At 44.8% G+C, this 23,155-nt stretch overlaps 2 protein-coding genes across 5 annotated transcripts in view; both read left to right on the forward strand.

Annotated features, from left to right (window-relative positions):
• The window catches only part of fz (frizzled class receptor), a 126,329-nt gene that overhangs the window by 38,604 nt on the left and 64,570 nt on the right, over positions 1–23,155 (forward strand). Inside the window, exon 5 of one of the 4 annotated variants that reach the window (XM_033381882.1) lies at positions 14,766–14,788. The exons of the other annotated variants lie outside the window; for them this stretch is intronic. Within the exon in view, the coding sequence (XP_033237773.1) occupies positions 14,766–14,773 (8 nt within the window). The 3' untranslated portion in view covers positions 14,774–14,788. Of the gene's footprint in view, positions 1–14,765; positions 14,789–23,155 lie in introns of those variants that run through there. 4 annotated transcript variants of the gene reach the window in all.
• Positions 11,592–12,249, forward strand: LOC117184442 (uncharacterized histidine-rich protein DDB_G0274557). Its single transcript, XM_033381883.1, has one exon. The coding sequence runs from the start codon at positions 11,719–11,721 to the stop codon at positions 12,037–12,039; it is 321 nt and encodes a 106-aa protein (XP_033237774.1). The 5' UTR covers positions 11,592–11,718; the 3' UTR covers positions 12,040–12,249.

Raw genomic sequence — 23,155 nt, forward strand, 5'->3', positions numbered from 1 at the left:
ATTTGAAAATGTGGCCTCAGCATGGGCTTGGGTTGGGTTTTGGGCATCTGAGCACTTGGGTCTTTTGCCTGGAAACTGAGATACTTTCGGGAGGAGCTGAAGCAGAAGCTGGGTTTACGTCCGCGATTTCTAAACAATTTAATGACCTACGTGGTCGAAAGCAGACACGAAATAAATCTTGTTGGCCACCAAAAATGCCTGGCTAAAATGGTCACGTTAAAGTGCCGTAAAAATTGTGTGGACTTTGGATGAGTTGGAGTTCAGGTTCGGTTCGTTCTTGGGGTGGAGTCAAAGAACAAGACCCAAACTAATTCGCCTAACGCGCGCTTTCTCTCTCTCTCTCTCTCTCCCTGTCTCTAAGCCTCTCTCCTTGCCGAATCGACGGCCAGAAAAGAATTGGAGACTTTCGGCCATTCTTTTGGCTCATTTCACATTTTCGGGCTTAATTAGATTGCGGCTTAATGACTCAATTGTGTTTGGCATTATGGAGCTTTCGAAATTCGGGGCCCAAAGTCGTATAGCCCATCCGCAGCCCCATCCGCAGCCCCACTCGCAGGCTTCTCTTGCTCCTCGTCTTTCCCCATTCCCGACAATTTCCAATATGACCAGACGGCAGTAATTAAATACAGCAGCACATGATTATGGCTTGTTAGGCAAATCGAATGAAAGTCATAGACAATTGGGTTGCGGGTGCGGGTGCGGGTTTGCGGGTTGCGGTAGGTAAAGAGCGGGTGCGGAGGGCCACTTATAGCCCAACAGTAGCTGGGCCTCCTTAATGGACAGTTAAGTAATTTACGGTGGTGGGGGGGTGGGGAGGAGTGCGAGTGCGAGGGCGAGTGCCAGGCCTGTGCTTATCACTGGATCATTGCTGAACTTGGTGGGGCCAATCGTTGTGGAAATTATCTGGCTTAGGCATCGCTTTGTGAAATGCGGATTTCGTATGATAAGTCAATCAATGTGAAGGGGCAATCTCATCACAGAATTGGATGGATTAACGATGGATCTGAGCCAAGAACTGTCTTAGCTTGAATTAGCCCTTATGGATGGATCATTTAACGGAAGTTAGTTGCTCTGTATTCCCTCCGAAACAAATTTCCTTTAAAATTCATGCCTCTATGTATCCGTTTTGTTATGAGAAATTTATGCAACGAATGAGCCCAAGTGGAACAGAGTTATTGGCCATTGACTAACCAAGCTCATTGAAAATCTGGGAAAAATGTTTATTATTTTTGTCCCTGTTCCTCTCGAATCCTACGGTCTCTGTACGCCTCTCATTTTCCCGACACTTTGAGAAGCAATTTCCATATCGGAGCTCCCTTCTCGCCGCCTAATTGCTTTGCGATGCAAAATTTTTCAATTGCTTAACAAATATAATCAAAAATGTTCACTCTAGCAAAGAGACAGAGACCCAGCCAGCGACCCGCTAATGCATGCAAAATGCCAAAAGCCATAAAAAACATATTTACCCCCCCCCCCCCCCCCCCCCCTTTCCCTGCCCAATCCCCATCCCTATGCGCACCCCTCCATGGCATCTTATATAAAAACATTAACATCCGAGAGTCAAAGGCAAAGACGATTTATGGGGAAAATCTACCGAAAAAAATTACGACTTAATGCACTGCAAGAGACGAACCAACGGGTGGTGGGGGGGGAGGGGGGGGAGGTACTGTCTGCCTGGCACTCCTTGTGATGGTTCGGCGAGAAAACGGTAAATGGAAAGGAGTCCGTGGCCGGAGAGACGGGGGCCTGGCCCGCAGAGGAACGGCTACGTAGCAGCCCATTCAGGAACCATTCAGCGACAATTAATGTTAAATTTAAAAATACATTATTTTAATGTGTCGTCGGTGCGAGAAGGAGATGGCAGCAGAGACAGTTGTTGCTGCCTTGGGCGTTGATGATGGAAGGAAGGGAGACAGCAGCAGCAGCAGCAGCAGCAGCAGAGCTTTGGGTAAACAGAGACAGGGCAGAGGCAGCGTCAGCGGCAGAGCGGCAGAACGGCAGCTTCAGGCTGGAAGCTTTTGCCGTCGGCTACGTGCATTGAATTTGTAATTTGCGCACGTTCGTTGCAAACATTGAATAATGCTCACAGATATACCCTACCCTGCCTTCCTATCACTGCCCCCCCCTCTACCCTCACCGCCGCCCGACACTTCCAGAAAAGTAAATAACTGTAGGAACGGAGCGGGAGGGAGATAGAGAGAGTACAAAAAGGGAAGCTAACAATTTGTATTGACTGCACAACGCGTTGGCAGCTCATTTGATGGATTTCCCTTTCAAGAGAGTGGAGAGTACAGAGTGCAGAGTGTGGAGAGAGCCAAGGCCTATGAATCACCTGCATAAATGTCCAGCTGAGGACATTTGCTTCATTCTGACACTTGCTCTGCGTGTGGCATACTAAACAAACTCAATTGGTTAACCGTTTGATTCCGAACATACACACATACACACACACACAAGCACACAAGCACTTCCTTGGGGAGACGTCCAGCCAGAGGCAACAATTTTCTTTACTTGTCTAGAATTTATTACCATTTATTTTTTGCTTTTGCTGCTGCTCAACAATTATTTTACATTTATAAGAAGAAGACGAAATATGCAAATTACAAAAGAGACAGAAAAAGAAACATAGGCAAAGACGAATACCAAGACGAAGCAGAAGGCCGAAGGCAGAGCAAAGGAAAATTAGCAATTTGTTGCGCTTTAGCAAAAATTATACGCCTTGCCAGGCAGTCAAAGAGAGAGGGAGAGTTCTCTTCTTTATTTGTCAAGTTATTAAAGAGCAACCCGAGAGAGGGAGCGGGAGCGGGAGTGGGAGTGGAAGTGGGAGGCTGCTATGAAATTAGCATAATTTATCCAAGGCGGAGCAGTGCTTGAGGCCAAGATGAGGGAGGGAGGGAAGGACGAGAGCGAGAGGGAGAGCGAGAGCAATTGAGAGCAACGCAACTTATTGAATGGCATAAAAATACTACCGTATGAATGATTTATGAAAGGCAAGGCAAGGCAATGGTTTCGTTCGGTTCGGTACGGCAGGAAGCAATGAGTGGCAGTAGAAGCTGCTGAAAGCTTTTGGTCAGCCAAAAAGGGAAGTCCGCTTAAAATGTTATGCAAGTGGCAGAGGAAACTCGGTTGAAGGATCGCATCACAGAAGCCTCTACTCAGGGAGGCTCTCTCTCTCTCTCTATAGCTGCATAATCAAATAATGCGCTTGGCCATTGCCATGGCAAACTTTGGCCCAAACATAACCCCCCCACACAAAAAGGCGAAACGAAACAGAATGAAATGAAAGAGAGTTAGAATGATGAGCAGAAGAAAGAGAGAGAGAGAGAGAGAGAGAGAGAGAGTGAGAGAGAGAGAGAGAGAGAGAGCAGAGCAAAATCGCATGCGAGTCACATACAGTTGGACAGAAGACTGCTCTGCTCTGCTTGCATGGAATTCATAAGCAAGCAGTGGATGATGAACGGAAGAGTCGACTGCAGCAATACCCTGCATTTTAAAAATCTACTTACATACATATGTATATCTTATAGTGGAGTACTCCCTGCTGAAACTGCTGAAATTGTATATAATAATTGCGCATTTCTTTGAACTTTTTGTGGGCCGCCTATAACCGCTGGTGATTGAGTGAATATACCCTTGAAATGATTGAATGTTCAATCCTTAAGAAGAATCCACAATGCAGTTGGACAAGCTATCAGCAGCAGCAGCAGCAGCAACAACATAGCATCACGAACAATGTGCGTTGAATGGCATGTGGCAAAAGTTATGGAGACTTTGGCGCGTAAAACCGGTAGCTAAAATGGCTGCCAATGACGCTGGAGCAGGGGAGTGGGGTGGAACAGGGGGAAACAACAGCAAAAAGCGCGAAACGTGTGCGTGAGCCCCAGCAGCAACAGCAGCAGCAGTAGCGACAGCGGCAGAAACAGCGTTGCGACAACAGCAGCGGCAGCGGCAGTGGCAGTGGCAGTGGCAACTGATACGCTGTTCGAGATACCGCGATGTTGTTGCTACACTGGGGGTACATGACTACAAGTTGCTATTCACTTGGCGCTGCCTGTTGGCATGGCCACTGTGGAGTGCCAAGAGTGTCAAGAGGGGAGTCAATGAAAAAGTATCTCTTTTTTCAGTCGCATCTTTGATTTCATTTACAATTTGAGAGCACATACTCGAATACCCTATGAGATCGCCGACACCGTTCTATCCACACACTGAGCAGACGTAGGGTATTCTGCATGTCGACTATCTGTGCAAGTCACGAATCAAGACAGCTTCCAGTTCCCTTACGAGTACTCCATGGTACGCGCTTCATTTGTGGGGCTTCTGTTTCTGCTTCTGCTTCTGCCTCTGCCTCTGATGTTGTTTTCCTCGCAGATTATTTGTTTGATTTCATTTTGATATTTTGTTTATATCCCAGCCCTGATCCGCTGTCGAGTCATCTTTGACGCTGATGGGAGGGATGGGGGAGGGGGGGAGGGATGGCTGAGAGTTGAAGGACTACGTGCTCCATTTGTCTAATGTCGTTTTTATGAGGTTTTTATACCACTCGTCGCCATAATTTGATTGTCATGACTGATGCTTCTCTTTTATGGATTTTTCTATTAGATAATTGTGCGGCAAGTCTTTTCGTACATAAATTCAGCGATATTTAGCGTAACCCTTGATTACCTGCCGGCTAAAGCGGTCGGGCCAAGTTTAATTTTAATAATTATGTAGAACTTGTAACGGCTTGGCGATCATTATAACTCCATAAAGCGTTTGTCGGTCCGCGGTGGTCTCTGGTGGTCGTCGCCCGTTCCCACTAATTTGTGGCAATTAAATTCATTAATTCAAATTAATATGATTCGAAAAACATTAAATTTTAGGCAAAAGATACGCGGCTCTTGTGAAAAATACTTTTGCGTTCCGCTTCTGACATGCCCAAGGGCGAAATGAAACAGAACTGTAAAAGACCAAGACAAAGAAACGTAGGGCCAATGACCAGAAGTGGGAACAATGGAATGGGTGACCGTGCAAAGTGCGGCACAGACGCCAAAGACGCCAAAGACGGCATAGTGTGAAGAGAGCCATGTTAATGATGCGGGATCCGAACTAATGAACAGCGCCGCGACGGAGGTTGAGTGGCCATCTGGGAAAGCTTATGCTGGAGAGTGTCCTTGCGAGCACTTATGGGACTGACAGAGGAGGTACAGTGCAGTAAGCCACTGGACGGAAGAAAGGCATTCGACGTTCTTAAGCCACTGATTGATGGTCGGAAAAATCAAGAAAGGCCCCTCCAATCTGCTAATTAATGCGGGACTGTACTAAATACTATGTAAGAAAACAAATTATCTATTTCCCGTTTATGCATTTTCGGCGATTATGGCTAAAAATCCCATTTAAACGATTTACAGTTCGATTGGGTTTCAATCTCAAAGTAAACCCAAACCCCAAACAGAAACCCCAAAAAACCAAAGAACTTCTTTGAAATTTCATCGATGTGTTCGGAGTTAGGGAAAAAAGTGTACACTTATGTTGGGAGAAAATGATTCCCCCTCTGGCAAATTGATTCCAGGCCTATAGCGGCTGTTTCTCTTCGGCCGGCATCCCCTCGGCGGCATCCTGCTGTTCTGTTTATTTCTAATATCCTGCCATCGTTTTTCGGGGCGACAATAAACACGCCCCCACATGAAAATTCGGGTCGAAAATTGTCTTTTGCGGCGGCGGCCATAAAGCGCAGCCGACACGGCGATGTCATTAAAATCTCTTTTCGACAGAAAGTTTTCCTCAGCACCCCCAGCCCCCCCATATCGATGGGATATCCTCGGGTGCCAGAGGCAATTCAAATGCTTCCTGCGGCGCTTGCCAACACCTTTGACCTGCTCACCAGCCAACCAGCCCCCAGCCTCCAGCCTCCAGCCACCAGCCACCAGCCACCACCCGCCAGGAAAAGCCAGCTCCATCGACAACAGCAGCAGCAACAACAACAACCTCATTGAGAGGCATTCGAAAAGGCTTTTCCACGAAATTTCTCCCCTTTGTCTAATTTGATAAGCGACAGAAAAAAAAACCCCGAAAAATCCTTCAGCGTGTAAATTGCTTTTGCCTCTCATTTTCGGGATCTTCTGCTTTTATTCTTTAGAAATACATTTTCGGGGTAGCCGTGGGTTAAAGTGCTCAAATCGCAGGCGGATATTTCCTTCCTCCTGCCGCTTTGATTTCCAACGATTTCAATTGTGCCGTGGAAAAACTTTTCTTAATTACGTTCGGTCATAATTTTTTCAGAATTTCATTTTACTGGTTTTTTTTTTGGTGGTCTTTGGTTTTTGCTTTTGTTTTGTTTGCAGGGAGAACTTTCGCTTAACCCCACTGTGGCCCGCAAAATTTATTGGCACAACTTCAAAAAAGTTTTTCCAGGGTTTTGCGTTGCGTTGCGTTTCGTTTCGTTTTTCTTTTGTTTTTGCTTTTGTTTCCAGCCAACACCTTTAGCATGTTTTTGGCAGCCCTGGCAGGCAAATAAAAAATGTGCAAAAGTGCCCTCTCCACTGCCCCCCCCCCCTCCTCCCGATGGCACTCCTTCGTCCTTTGCATGACGCGTTGAATAGTTTGCAGTTTTTTGTTTGTTCATGTGCCAGGTGCCAGGTGCCAGGTAATGGGTTAATTACCGCCACGCCTGGACCACCAAGGGTTAATTAAGTGGCATGAAATTTCAGCGAAAATCCAAGCTCAAATAGATTATAAAAAGGAGAAAAACTTGCTGGCGAAATTAACAAATTGAAAATGGGTCAGCCAAGGAAAGTGTGTGGACGGAAAAAGGTAGGGCAGGCCCCGGAGATTGCCATCGAAAGTAATTGTGATTTGGGTTCGGCTTTGGGTCTCGTCTCGGTCAGAGATCGGAGACTTATAACTGGGTGTGCGATTACGTTGATGGGTGGATTACTTTGATTTTGCGGCTTCAAGTAGAGTCGCTTTGGCGGTTATGTGGTAAGAAGTAGGTATTAGCTGCTGGGTTTTATAGTAGAGGGTTCAAAGGCTAGTCGTCATCCGATATATTACTCATATCGGCGCGAGTGAGCCGTGGGTTGGCTTTAAAGTTTGCTGAAGTTGGTATGGGGTGTACTTTTCCGACGTAAGTTAATTAGGATTGCAAGACTTGGATTTCTGGATGGATTCGATATTCTTTAAAGTAAAGACATTGGATTTATTTACTTCACAAGTGTCTTTGTCTCTCCCCCTGGATGTGGTTGTGTTTGACTTGGGGGTGACTTTCGATCGGTCAATTTATCCAACAAATGGACTACTTTTCTACCCCAAAATTTCAATTACTTCTTCGCCCAACAATAACTCAATCAAAGATGCGTGTGCCCGTGCCCACAGATGATTCAACCCCACACACATGGGGGGAGATTTAACCCCCCCCTTTTTCAAAAATCATGAGAAATTCAAGTGTAATATCATCCCTTAAAAGTCTTGTGGTCTCCCCCCTCAGCTGAATATTTATTTTATAAAGCTTACAAATTTTTTCGCAAACATTTTTTGGGCAGACCCCAAGAATGCATTAGATCTGTTCGAAAGAAAGAAGGGGAGAAAAGAAAAAAACCAGGAAGGAAGAGCATAAAAGCCAAACACAAAGGAACTAACAAGCGGTTCCCTTCTCGTCTCTATCGTCGTCTTTGTCCCAGCAAACTCTTTTAAGTGATTTCAACCCGGAAATGCCCATAAATCGATTCTGGTGCGGGTGGTGACAGGAGGGGGGGCAGGGGGCTCTCTAAGAGTTCCCCTTGTCGGATGCATCAGACGATGGCGTGGGGCTTTATGGGCTAAATGAATGAATTGAAATGGGTGTGTGTGTGTCTGTCTGTCTGTGTGTGTGTGTGTGTGTGCGGTTGTATCGACTTGTGGCCCACTTGTCTACACCCTGTATCTGTACATGGATGTATCTTCTACCCTATACCCTCTATCAGCCTCTTGTGTAGGCTACAATGCAAATAAAAGTTCATTACAAGCTTAGGGCCAGGCATTGCAAGGCAAGGCAAGGCGCTTAAAAAAGCTCTCTCTCACTGAGGTTTTTGTTATATTCTCTTGTCTGTCTGTCTGTCTGTCTCTCTTTCTGTCCCACATTGTATTGTGTTTTCTGGGGCTCTTCCTCTTTTATGCTGGTCAATGTTCCCGTCCCCATCCCCTTCTCCACTTTTCTGCTTAGGATTGCGGGGGTACAGAGTGGGAGACGACTCCTTACCGGAAATGCCACATCCGTGTACGAGTCCATAAAGTCAATAAAAACGAGAGAGAGAGAAAAAGAATGGAGGAAAAAAACGAAGGAAATTTTCACAGCCAAAAGGGAAATAAATTAACAATAAGCAATGATTTTTCAACTGCTTTTTCATCACATTCATGATATGGGATCTGGGATCTGGGATATAGGATATCCGGTAGGGAATCGACAAATACTATAACGCAAAAATTAGCCCCCAAAGTCTGTTCACAATCGAATGGAGTTTTATCGGTGACAACTGTTGATACAGTGAAGCACCGAATTAATTGAAAATGTCACAACTTCGTGGCAATTATCGTAAATTATACACACGCGCTGGCTGGAGTGGGGTAGGGGTAGGGGCAAAATATTATTATTATTTTTATTACGTGTGTAGGCAAAACAAAAATCTGGATATAGCAACCCTCGAAATCCGGAAAATCCCTTAACATCTCGCGGCCAGGGGTGGGTTATGCTCTGCATAATGAAATGTCAACAAATGCGGAGATGATGGGTCTCTGGATTTGGGGAACTGGCGTTACTCGCATCCATCGTCCATGTGCCGGTGGCTTTGTTTCTGCGGGGGTGGCATCCCTCGAGCATCTTTGAAGTTGACTTGCGGAAATTGAAATCTTAATTGGCAGAGCCGTCATATGCCCATCTGTTGTATGAGAAAGGGAACTCTCTAAGAAAGGAATCTCGGAAATATATTTGGAACTCCATTAGCTGAAATGCCCCTAAAAACCATTCGAATACCTTCATAAAATGACATAAAAATGTAGACTTCTAAGAGGCGATTCACGATTTCCAACTAATGAAATATTTCTTCAACACAAATCCATTAAAACGGCTATAGCCCACGATCCCTTCACTGACCCATTTGGGGGCCTGGGCCCCGCCCCCCCGCTGGTTGTGTTTACACTTTCAATACCAATTCCACTTTCCACTTTCGGCTGGCCACGTTTAGAGGTGGCCCCGCCCCCTTCCGGCGCACAATTATGGCCTTTAACCCTTTGTCAAGATCTCGAGTTTATTTGAGCTTTACGAGAATATGTGCACATGCTGAGTCTGATTTTTGGCCGAGTCCAGGAAGGCCTCCCAGCCATGTCCCTGCCTCACGTTCCTCGTCACATAATAATTTTATATGCTTTTTGGCTGCTGCATTTTTGCATAGTCAGACCCTGAATCCTCGATGGGGCTGGAGATGGAGCGAGCGGTAGAGCTGCAGCTGTATCTGGAGCTGGAGCTGGAGCTGGAGCTGGAAAGGGAACGCTGAGCAAAGCTGCGACAAAAGCAGAAAATGTTAAAAAAAAAAAACGTTGAAATTATTATGGTCTGTTGCATTTTTTATGGTTTCTTTTTATATACATACATACATATATAATACATATACGGGGAATGTACATATATTTGCTTGTCTGGCTCCTCGGCGGAGAGGAGGAGTGGCGAAAAAATGCATAGAAAATTTGCGATTTACTGAATCTGGTTGGCTCTGATTTTCCTGTGGGGTTTATGTGTTTTGCTTGCTCATGAGTCAGACCGTGATATATTTGAGGCAGAGATATGCGAGAAATGGAATGATAAAAACTCTATGAAAATGGGGGGCGTGGGGGGGTGGCTGGAATACTAAGTGGTAATAATCCAAGAATATAATTTTAAGAGCTTTTCAAAGATGCTTTTGATTCCACGCTCCTCTCACAGCTCTCCTTCCCGAATCCTCCAGTTACAACACTCCCTCCTCCCGTCCCCCCTATTGCCTTCGGTTTTCTGTGTCCTCGTTTTTCTTTTTTTCTGCAGAGCTAATAAAATGTATTATCAAACTTTTTGCAGAAGTTCTTTCAAACGCAAGTAGATAAAATCAAATTTATGTATTACCTGCATTCCGACCAAGGCACTGGCACTGGCACTCCCCCTCCCCCTCCCTCTTTCATTCATTTCCCATATACCACCGACACCCACCACCCACCACCCACCACCCGCTGTTTCGGGTTGTGCTCGCACTTTAAATAAGCATTAAATTGATACAGGAGCAAAGTTTTTCCTGCTCTCTTTCTGTCGCTGCCGCTGTCGCCGTCTCTGTCCCTGTCTCTGACAACCCCCAAAGAAACACTCCAGACACATTCTAATCGCTTTATAACTTCTAACGCAGTTTATCAGAGCCCCACCGCAGCTCACCCCCCCTCCCATAAGCCCCGTCCCCTTACCCGTACACCATTAAAAAGGCTCAAAGGCAAAAGTTATTGTCACGCACTAAAGTCGCTTTCACATGAGAGAAAGCAAAACGAGACAGAGAGAGAGAGACAGTCAGGGAGCTACTGAGCGAAGGGGCAACAGAGAACCTCAAGCCCATCAAACCAATCTCCATATAAAGCCGGCAGACAGACTCCTTCCATAGAACCAACCATCGGCGTCTCTCTGCCGCTGCCTTCCTCTTGGGTTTTGTTTGGGGTCTCCAGTGTGTTCTGGCTTTCGTTTCCTCTTTTTTCCGGGTTCCGTACCTCCACGTTTTCCACGCTTTTCCATACCCTGGCTGAGAGTATACCAAAATTAGTCATACGTTTCGTACAGAGATCTGCAAAAATCTCATTAATACTCGGATCATGAATAAGATCACCTTTGAGTCACTCACCCAAATCACTCAAGACCCCAAGAGGGCCGAACCGAAGAGGCCTTGGCCCTTGGCGCTGGGAGCTCTAGCGCGTCGACCACTGCTGCACATGAATCAAATCAGACTAGTTGACGTTTACTCATTGCGGTTTTACTCACAATCAATACGATTATTGTTGAGCCGAAGCAGCAAACACCCGGTACGGAAATGAGCATGAGCACATGCAAGGGATTTTCATGTAATCACCCAATCATGGCAATCACCCAAAGCCGTACTCGTACTTGTATTGCTTCTCAGCTTAAAAGTTGGCATTTGAATGGGATAGGATTGGACCTCTATATCAAGGGTATATACACTTCGGTGCGGCCACGCTTTTACCTATTCTATCTGGTAAATAAGGCGGAAAGAGTAGAAGTATTCCTCGCTCTCACTCGCTTTCATGCGAGCACCTCGCGGTCCAAACTAAAAAAAGAAGTGGCAGAGGAGTGTTATGTGTGTTCAAAACATCCGTTTGTATTCAATATATTTGATTACTGGCATGGAAAGTACCCGCAAAGGGAGGGAGTGCCAGAGTGTGGGTATTACTCATGGATATGAACAATAATACAACCATCTTTATGATCCGATTGGCGTGTTAGAGTACAGTGAATCCCCATTGAGTCACCCGCAGCACTTGCCTCTCGATAAGATACACCAATCGAAGTAATCTTATCTGAACAAATGGAGCACAACAAGCGATATTCCCTTGTATGATGTATATAAGCGGGCATTTCGTCAGGTTGGAAGCACAGTTCGCATTCTACAGCCACGGAGAGGAGGTCTCCATACACAAAGGAATTAATTAATTAATCACTAGACAAAAAAGAAGGAATCTAAGCACAAAATGCCGCCACCACATCACGAGGAACGAGGCTTGTTCGGCATCAGCCTTGGCCTGAGTATGGGCGGTCATGGACACCATCACCACCACCACCACGGACCACCTCCACCGCCGCCCCACTACGATCATCACCACCACCACCACCACGGACCTCCACCGCCGCCCCACTACGATCATCACCACCACCACCACCATGGACCGCCGCCACACCACTTCGATCACCACCACCACGGACATCACGGACCCCACGGACACCATGGGCACCACGGACACTTTGACCATCACCATGGCCCTCCATCGCATCATCATCATCATCACTGCTAGAAAAGGGTAGTGATGAAAGGCTCAGCAGTGATCCATTGCCAGGCTAGTGATGAAGGCAGGCAGGCCGATGATTCATGCCCCATAATGCCTTCTGCCTTCTCTACTGGTGGAGTGATAAGTGATTGCCCAATTTTTTTTTTCATAAAACGAATTTAATTTGTATAACACTAAAAATAAAAAAAAACACAAAAAAAGAATAATAAAACACAACAAAAGAATATTTATCAAACCAAAATTCTCAAAATATCTTTCATTGTGAAATTGGGAAAATATGAATACCTCGAACAAAAATACTACGAAAATAGTAGTTAATATTCGGTAATTAATGGGAGTGCCCTTACCTTATATACTCGTATTTTATATATAATTAGCCCCATCGATATCTGATTGGAAATGGGCAAATAGACAAGCCGCTTCTTGCCAAGTTAGTTCCAATCAATCAAGATAAGAACACACACAAAAATACCCTATCTTATCATCTTATCTGTGATGTGTACAAAACAAGAAATCACCCTAAACGAATTCTAGGACTTGTCAGAATATACAGATGTACATTTGGCTGGGCTGAGACGTTGGTAAGCTGCTTACTAATGCCCTGTCATATTTTTAAAGAATTCTCAATTGATAAAATTTGGAAAAATAAGAGGCTTATATAGAGCCCGAGATCCGACCCGGAACCAGACCACCCACCCACCACCAGACGGCAGCGACGACAAATCAATTTGCTAAGCCCAAAGCCGATAAATACAAATGAAATTAAATAAATAATTTCCGCTCGGGTCAGGCAAAATGTTTGCCAATTACAAAACTATTTCAAAGTGTTGTTTTTTTTGTTCTCTGCTTGTCACAAAACGCTAATTAGACAGCAGCTACCATATACAGTGGGTTTCTGCCAATAGATTTATACACGAGTGTACGAGTGTGTGTTTTGTCTGTGGGTTATATGGCCTGTCATAAAATGCAAAATGCTGCCCCTGGCGTGGGTCGAGTGGGTATCGACACCTGGAAAATATTGGTAATTAAAATTGGCCAGTGGTTGGTCTGCAACCGAAAAACCAAACAAAAAACTGGCTTCCATTTCGGCCTGTCTAATAATGTTGTAAAACATGTTGCCATTAAGTAAAGCGACAGACACCAAAACGCCCCAAAGCCAGGCGGCGGGAAGAGAGCCGAAACACTCGTAAATTTCGAGAATATGCGTGGCCTAGACTAAGGGATACCATATATAAAAGATACAAATTGAACACTGACCGAATCCACAGTATTCATAAAATCAGAGCTATAGCCGTGCCCCTTTTAATGCTTTCGATCATTACGAATCCTTCAGTGGGAATTCTGATGAATATTAGCAGACTCCGAATGACTCAATACATAATACATGGAGTTCGTGTGCCTTCGGCTATGCAATGAATATTTTCTTTTATTTGGCTCTATCTGCAATTCATTTTTTTCAGTGTAAAGCAAGCAAACGTACGCGCACACAAGGGAAAATCAAATGGAGAGTGAGCGAGAAATAAAAACCGAAATTTCGGATCAAATATCGATGCAGAAAAAAGGAAAAGGTGGAACATTCTCTGCATTCTCCGATCAAAGGGTATTTGCGTAATACTATCGCTACTCCGCTGACAAGTCGCGCTAATGGAATTGGTAGCACTGACAGGCACAGGCACTGGCACTGGCACTCGCACTGGCACTCTCTTTCAGACCAGCCCCAAACTGTCAATTAAATATGAAAATTATTTTCGGTCTGCCTATCAAAGATATATGTATTTCGATAGATAGATATATATTTTTTTTTGACAATTTCATGGGACAGGCCTGTCCCGGCAATTGACGAACCGCACCGAACAGAGGCGAACCCCCGAATCTAATAGAGTGGATGACAATTAACGTCTCAATTCATAAATGTCGTGGCTGGAAAACCATTTCTCAAAACAAGTCGGTTGCTTTTAATTAAAAAACTTAAATTATGTTTTTGGCCCGACTTGATCCGTGCTCGCAGCCGCAAATGGAGCTGCCAGCCAGCAAGCCAGCCAGCCAGCCCCCACTTCAACTTCAACTTGCGGCTGAGCTCTTCGTATATCTTAATTGTTATTTGTATTTAATTATATGGCAAGTCAGGCACAACATCGGCCTTATACGTGTAAAGAGGGGACAGAGGGGAGAGGGGGGGGGGGGGCTGTGCCCCCCGGTTTACCTGAAAAGTTGAAGACGAAACAAGTGGAAAAAGTCAAGTCAAAGTTGCTTTGGCTTTTTTCGTAATTAAAATGTTTACTTTACATAGATGGCCCAGTGCTGGCTCTCCCTGGGATCTGCTGAGCGGTGGGATCTGGGTGCACTCCCGATGGGTGGTGGGAGGTACGGTAGAAGACAATGAGAGGCAGATGTTGCCACTGCCATGGGAAGAGATGGCCAGGTGGCAGGGCATCCATCAGATACAGTCTGTGATTATGCAACAGCATGAAAATGCCAACAATAAAAGTGAAATATTGTTGAGTCACTGAAGAGTCTCCCGGCAGTCACGCTATAATTTCCACACGAATTGCCAGCCCATTGTACTTGGAAAATTGTTTTCAATATATTCTTATGTTTATTTTTCCGAATGGAAAGTGCGAGTATTTTGGGCAGAGAAACCCATTTTGCAGTTCTATTCGCTCTGTTCTGCAGTCTCTAATCAAACAAAATGTATTTACCCAACTAATTTCGTACTTTTTTCCATCTTTCAGGTATGTAATCCAGTCCCAGGCTATTAAGCTCTTGTACCCACATAATTACGAGTAGAGTAAGTAATGAAATGTTCGCGCACAGATCATCAATCGGATCTGATTAGTCGGATATGAGTACGCAGGGCAATAAAAAAGCAAAATAGAGTATAGAGTATAGAGAATAAACCCATTAGCCACGTAACCATCTGTGGGGGGACCAATCATATGTATGTCCATTCACATAACAATCAAAGCCAATTTCTGGACCAACTCATACGATTACATCGAAATAATATAATAAACCCATGAAAAATCAAAAATACGATAAGTACGCGGACAGACTCCGCCCCAAAACTCGAGGACCGGCGGGAACGGGGACGGGAACGGGGACGGTGACGGGGCCATCCTCCGCATGGGGCAATAAAAATTCCACAAAAGTTCTCATTAAATAAACATACCCAAAGGAGAGACAAAGGCTAAGACTGCTGCGGCTCAAAGACCAAGACCATATCAAATACGCATTCCGAAAACTAGCCCCAAACTAAAGCCGCGTAATGTCGCTTGTTAGTACTAATGATGGGCCGGTCCAGGCCGGACTGCTAGCCTCCTGCTAGCCTCCACACGGCACCATTCGGCTCTATCCAAACGCAAAAATAAATTTGTACATCTGCGATAGAAGCCGCGATATGAGAGGCAACGCAACCCATGGCAGCCGGGGTCCTCGTCCACGGCCACGGCCATGACCATGGCCAAGGAAAGAAGAAGCGTTGCCTGCTTGTCATAAATTGCCATGGAGCGCCAACAAGATTCCTGCCTTTCCGACTGGGAGCTAGGGATGGGAGAGTTGCCGTGAGTGGATCGTCCAGGCGATAGACCGACGATCGATACGATAGTTAACGAAATACTTATTGGGGCTCTTCCAATTATCGATAGTTTGCAAACAAAAGAACCGATTGATGCCTCAGCAATTATAGTCCATAGTCCACATGCCCATTATCATCTCTAGTCTTGCCCATCTCTAGTCTTTTCCCCAGCCCGGCCCGGCCCGGCCCAGCCCAGCCCAGCCAAGACGATCTCAGAACCGCACCAACCACAGGCGACTTGGGGCATTGGGTCCCCATAGTCGCGTCCAGGCTGTAAAAATTAATAGCCAACATAATAAGCGGCATTTTATGACAAGCGTGCACCTCAACACACAAACACAAACACAGACACAGACACAGTCACAGACACCGCCACGCCCCACTGCAGGCCTCCCTCCTCGTGGACGTGGACTTTCGGGCATCCATTTCTCATAGCATCACACGGCAGAAGTCATTAGGTGAGGGATCAGTTGGCCACGCTTCTTCCTCGCAGTCACTTTGAAAATTACGCAAATTGAAAGTTACATCGTTATGAACCCCACCAAATGGGTAGGACTCCAGCCTCCAGCCCCCTCCCCCCCAGACCCCATCTCCCGGACAACCTCCAGCCCGGACTCCTGGGTCTTGGACAAGTTATGAGCTTCATATTGGCGCTACGAGATTTCGCTTTATGATAATTACACGCAGCGTTTCGGATTTGTTTTTGGTGTACGAGACGAGTGTTTGGGTCTTTGGAAAATTGAAAAACTTTTCCTCCAAGTGTCTGTGCGTGTGTGTGTGTCTCTGTGTGGGTAATATATTGTCGATTATGCAAGATATGGGAAGTTTTTTTTTCATTCGTTTTTCGTTTTTTTATATAAACAAGCTAATGGATACTGTGGCTATTAAATGGTTGGGGCCCAAAGGCAAGGAATTGGTTAAGTTCGGGCGAACGAAAAACTAGTTAAGGTTCAACTGGGATCCTGCAAACGATCGAATCAACCTCTGAACCCTTGGGAATAGGCTTAATCGGTAATCGGTAAAACATAGCCCTAATTACGTGAAGCCGTAAACCAGCTGCAGAAACCTGCTTCGGGCTTCGAGCTCCGGGCTCCCTCCCATCCCTATACATACCATATACTGTATATATGGCCGACCCACTCATAAAAAGAGAACTCAGCTCTCGAAATCGTTAACGTTTTATGCCCCACTTCTGGCTAAGTAAAAAACCAAACCCAAAACTGGACACAAAGTTGCCATTTTAAAACTGAATTTTAAATGTAACTTTATAGGGGGATTTCTGTTATGATGTTTTTTATTTTTATTTTTATTTACCAACCCATTGATTGAGTGATAACTTCAAATGGTAATGGCCAAAAGACAAAACGCCTGGCCCACTATAATACGGACCACTGTATTGATGATGCTAATTAGCTTTGAATGGCAAAGAAACCCATTGAGGAACACCATCTGGGTAGCCCAAGCGAATGAATTCCCCCCCGATAAATCTTTCAACAAAGAGACGACGACGACCACGACTGAAAACCGAAGACGAATCACCAAAAACTGGCATTTGTCAACGTCTTTATTCTGCCTCAGCGAACACTCTTTGGGGTACATAAAATGCAAATTAGCTACAAAATGGGTTCTCTTCCACTTCCCCTTCCCCGCTTCCCCTTCCACCTCTTCTTCTATTTCCATTGTACATTTTCGGATTTCCCTCGCATTGCATTTTCTTGCATTTATTTTATTTCATTTCATTTCATTTTTTCTTTCGGTCTGTGGCCTGCATTTTTATTACTTGTCAAAATACAATAAAATTTATGGCAATTTGGCAATATTTTTAACGCCAAATGCAGAGCGGAGCAGTTCGAGGGGGCCACCAACTGCAGAGGGTGCCCGATTCAAATTCAAAGAAATCTCCCCATAAATCATCCGAGCGGAGTCTGGAGCCAAAAAGACAAAAGAAAATCTGCCACAACAAAAATACGTACGAATATACATTAAAACGCAAATTCGCGGCGCATAAAAGTCGTAAAAATGAAATTAGCCCATGGGGGCGGCGATACATATGCAGAAAAAAAAATCGAAAATAAAATGTGTTGTAAATTTTGTAAGGGGGATAAAGTTTTGAATCAATAATAAGTTATTTCTATATTTAAAAGCAGAGACAGAGGAGCCTCCCACAAGCGACTGCTTGCTCGAAATGTATCTTTCGGATACATATTGCCAGAATATTCAATGAATTATTTGCCACATTCAGGGGAAAATCATTTGCTTTCGCTGTAAATTATAGGAAATTGCGAAACCGCTAATCCCCATTATTCAGGGATCCCTGCCCATTTCCCTGAGAGATTCGATCCAAATAATTAATGCCTAAACACTTTTCTTTTTGTTCGTCGCTGTTCATGTTTTTCGCATATTTCTCAAGAGGTTCAGAGACACCTACCGCCCCACGGCTTTCCCTCCTCTGAGCCCTGAGCTGCGCTAATAATGTGAAAAACGAGAAAATGAAAGGCACTTTTGTCTAATGAATTTCCACGTGTCTTCAGCTCTCTCTTTTCCACCTCATTCCTGCCGTTGCCGTTCTGTTTGTGGTACGTGCCTGTGTGAAAAGCGCATTTAAATGCGGTTGAGGCAAATTAGTTAATAAATCACACGTGGAAAATTGATGAGTTGCCATTTTCCTCTTTCAGTTAAGTGCCAGAATAAGGGGGCGAGAGGACGAGAGGCCCAGAGGCTGACAGGCTGAAAGGCGGAGCATTTCATTTGATTGTCTTCCATTTGTTTGGAAAATTATTTCCCTCTTTATGGGTTTTTTTTTTCGGCTGCAAGAGGAAGAGGAACTCTCAAGGGACTCCGACTGTGACTCCTCCTCCCACCGCCCGGTCTGTCTTTAATTAAGCGTATTTGCCCAATTGAATACCAAATTTGGTTTATGATTTTCATCACGAAGCAAACAATTGCGGGAAATTATTAGTCACTGAGGCAGTGGCAGTGCCACTGGCAGTGGCAGAGGCAGCCAGGAAATCCATCAAAAGCGAGCCTGAAAAGTTCACGAGCCGAAATCCGACATCCGAAATCGGAAACCGTACGACTCTGTGTACGTGTCCGAGTACCTTGAAGCCTCTGCAGCACCGACACCCAAATGAACCCATTGTGGTAGCAGTGTTCCCAATATCTCATTGTCATGTTACCCAAATCGCTCCAGCAGTCAACAAACTACAACAAGAACAACTACAACTACAACTACAGCCTGGAATACAGCAAATACAACACTTTGTTCAACAAACAAAAAAACACACACACACACAACAGCTAACGAACAAACAACCTAAAAAAAGAGTGTAACCGAAGAAAAGAAAACAAAACCAAACCAAAAAAAAACAAGTAGAACTTGTCTAGGCCTAAGCACATGGCCGTAGATCGAAAGGGGATCGAAAGTATCGGATTACCGCCAATTTACTACCAATTTCAGTGGGAAGTAGTTCTGTAGATTGTAGCCTTACTTTTCCATTAATCCTGCCCCTTCTCTCAGATATCTCTTCATTCTTGCAGCCGAACAAATAATCCCCTGATCCTATAAATATATAGGACTGCCTCTGCCCACTTCTTGCTCAGGCCTGAACAAATGTTTCCCTTGAGATTTGGTTATACATACGAGTATATACGTACATTTCTATGGAATATACGATTACAAGAAAGACTCCCACTTTGGGAGCAGCTCCAAGCCATTTAAATGACTTTTCTTTGGCTATATTTCGCCCGGTTCGGTTTCGCTTGGGGCTTGGGGCTTGGGGCTATTTCATTTGTGTTCTGTGGCTCTTTTCTGGCTGAAACTGAGGCTCAGGTCGGTCTGATGTCTAAAGTCAAGATCACAAACGTGATTTGTTGTTGTTGCGCCTGCTTGGGGTTTTTGCTCATTTTGGCAAATGTTCCAAAGACTGTGGAAGATCGTGATCTTTAAACTAAGCAACTCCGTCTGTAGTCTTTGTATTGTTATTGTTTTCTTTTATACTCGTATATATGTATGTATGTATGTAGTCTTTTTTCCACCTATTTTCTGTTGCTGACTCGATCAGTCGTCACTTTGTAATTCGGCGGAGGGAGGAAGAGAGATTTCCTTTGAGTAAAACTTTGTGGTTTTGGTTTTGGTTTTTGTCTGTTGTTTGGTGTTACCCGATTTATGTTTGTTCATTTATTTTGACAAAGCCTTTGGCTTTGGCTTTGGTTTTGGTTTTGGCTCTGGCTCGTTTCGAACCGAACAGGAATTGTGTGGGTGTCCCTATGGCTGTCTCTCTCTAGCACACTCTCGGAATCGTTTGTGCGGCGCCGCCCCGCTAAAGATTTGTGTGTTTATGCTGCAAGAGACCCGAGGCCCGAGACCCGACCCCCGAGACCCCCGAGCCCCAGCACACACTCTGATTGATGTGGGGCACATTAATCAAGCCATTGAAGCGGCCGTCTGTTTGATGTTGTTGATGTTGCTGTTGCTGCAGATCTGATCAAGCGATCTTGTACCACTCATAACGATCCCCTGTCCCCCCTCTCTCCCTCTCTCCATTCCTCTCTGTCTCTGTCTGTTTGTCTATCTATGTATCTGCTCCCTCGCTCCACTCCGCAATGGACTTTAATCGAAGCGATCGCCAGGCCAAGTGAATTTTGGTTTCGTTTACCGATCGCACGCTCTGCCTCTCTCTCTCTCTCTCCCTCCCTCGCTCTCTCTCCTGACGATCGTTTTATAGGTCTTTGTTATTTGGCCAAGTTAATGGGCAATTTGTTTTCAATTAATTGGCTTGTTGTGTTAACTGCTTACTGATTACACATACATGGCTCTGGGGCTTCCGTTGATCGTCTGTGCATATCTGGATCTGAATCTGAATCCGAGGATCGTTGGTCGTTAGTCGTTTTCGTTTTCACTTGCACTCTTTCCCTGCCGCAGATCATAAATTCTGTTTGAATGAGACGCAAACGTTGCTGTCCATTAAGAAAGATCAAAGAGAGAGAGAGAGAAAAAACAGAAGGGTGGAGTGGGATCAGTACGCAAATCATAGCGGAATGGGGCATGACCTTTGGGAACGGCTACGAAAGCCACACAAAGGCTTACAAAATGCAAATAGTTTTCTAATATATAACCAACTGGAAAAGAGGATCCGAAATATCTTAAAGTGTTTCCACTGTATCTGCCCAAATCCCAGACGCGATGACACAACATCCAACCATCCATCCATCCAACTATTTGCTGTCTCTCCATCTCCACCTCCACCTCCATTCCCCGCAGACCATGCAAAATTTGTACGTTTAATGCCACATTTTGAAATGAGAGCAAAAATCTTGTCCGTCTGTGTCTGTATCTGTATCTGTATCTGTGTCTGCGGGGAACACGTTGGAGGCCCTTTTTTGAAATGCCGCCATCGCGTCGTCTGATTTGTGTGTGCTTCTGAGAATTGGCTTGGAGGCAAATGAGGAAATGCTGAACTACAGAACTACAACAGAACTCATCCATAGAACTCAACCATTCGTAATGGAAATGGAAATGATCGCCGACAGCTCTGGAAATTGTGGTAGAGCTGAGGAAGATGAATGGCAGATGGTCGTCTATGATGGGTCTTTGAAGTTGAAGTGTTTTGTGTTCATTAGCTCATTGCCACTAATTTGTTTCGGTTCTTTTCTGTTCGGTTCTGTTTGGGGGCAAATCTACACGTAGCTCCAAGAAATCTTAATTATGTCCATCGTTTTGTGCCAGAGTCTTTTGAAGTTGCTGATTGATGTAGATTAAAAGGGATCTTGTTGTTAAGACAAGACGAAAATACTATTAGAGGCTCTCTCTCTCTCTCTCTTTCTTGGCGAGTGAGCCGGGGGTGGGGTATGCAATGCAAATCTCATTCTACTCGTAATCCTTTTCTGTTCTCAATTCATTCACCTACATTTCCAAATCACAACTTAACCTTTTGACCACATTTTGCCCGCTCTTGGGCTGGGCCCACAGATAATATCATATTTCCATGCCGAAGCCCCACACACTTGCCCACTTGTGGGCTCGCAGGCATCTTAGAAATTTAGTTCCACCTGGGCCCCACCTATGCCTGGAGGAGGAAGGTGGCTAAGTAACTCATACAGTTAACCACTTCAAGGTGTCCGCTTACATGTGCTTTTTCATTCTTTCTACTCTGCATTCTAAGTGCTCTCTCCGTCTCTCTCTCTCTCTCTCTCTCTGTCTCTCTCTCGCTTGATGCCTTGGGGCTGGGAAAGTGTGAAAAGACATAAGAAAGGCCGCGCGCCAGAGCAAAATCTCAACATAAAAGCGAACTTTCTGCACTATAAAAAAGCACAGCAACAACAAAACTTTTTTTTACATGACATGACACAATTTGCAGGCACTGTCGCCGCTCTTCTAGCCGCTGTTGTCGCTGCTGCTGCTGCTGCTGCTGATGCTGTTGTTGTTGTTGGTTTGCCACTTCGACATGTTTGTCTGTGGCTTGGCTGAGGCTCACTTCAGGTAGATAGACCAAAAGCTCTCGCCAAAGCACTGGCTAAACGGGGCAGCAGCAGCCCAGCTGGGAAGCTTCTCTCACATTTATTCGATTGCTGGCATCGGAGTCTCGTGTGTCCAGTTCTGAAATATCTGCTGCTCCCGAGACTCTATGCTGCTTTGTTGATTCTTCTGTTGCTCCTCTACAAGACTCTGCTTGCTCTTTGCTGCATCTGCTCTGCCGCTGCCGCCGCTGCTGCTGCTGCTGCTCGACTCTTACCGTTTTGACTGCTTCGCCCCTGCGCTGCCCTGCTCTGCCCTGCGCCGCTCCCCCCGCTTTGGGAGTCGCTTTGTTTATCGCGTGTGAACATTTTTTTTGCGCTTTTAGTGGCCGAAAACTTTTCAGCACACATAAAATTGTTTAAGTTTTCGGCATAAACAAGGAGAGCAATGGCGTAGGAGAGGGGGGGGCGACCGAGGAAGTTGCATTCCAAAAATTGTTGTTTATATTTATGCCAACGTGTGTGTGTGTGTGTGTGTGTCATCCATATATTACGCCATTCAATCCGAGAAAATCTTCGCTTTTTCAGAGAATTCTATGTCTTTATTTCGAATTTGGCGGAACAGGCAATGATTTTCAAAAGATTTTCGACAATAAATCATTAGTATTTTTAGAAATGTTTATTCAATCCGTAAAGAATAGAAATGTACCTTTCTTTTAAGAGATTTTTCAATACACCTTTAAAAATATCTGAAATTTAAATATTACTCAATTATTTCAAATTTGCGTACAGTTTAATTTCCAAATAATTTATTATATTTTTCACGCGATCTGGCATTTGATCAATTCCTTTTACGTAAAGGAATTTTACGAATTTCAATTGAAGATAAATAAGAATAAAATCGGGCAACAGCAAACAGAAGAAAAATATTCTGTGCTGTGGCTGGTATTTATTCAGTAAATAAATTGCTACATTGTGCGATAAATGAATGAAAGCTTATTAATAAATTATGCACGAAAATGGAACAATGGAACAGTTTGGTTGGTCGAAAAGAAGGCGGTAAAGAATGTGGGAGGGGGAACGGGGGACTGGCTG

The sequence above is a fragment of the Drosophila pseudoobscura genome, chromosome X, assembly GCF_009870125.1.
Source record: "Drosophila pseudoobscura strain MV-25-SWS-2005 chromosome X, UCI_Dpse_MV25, whole genome shotgun sequence".
Classification (NCBI taxonomy): Eukaryota; Metazoa; Arthropoda; class Insecta; order Diptera; family Drosophilidae; genus Drosophila; species Drosophila pseudoobscura.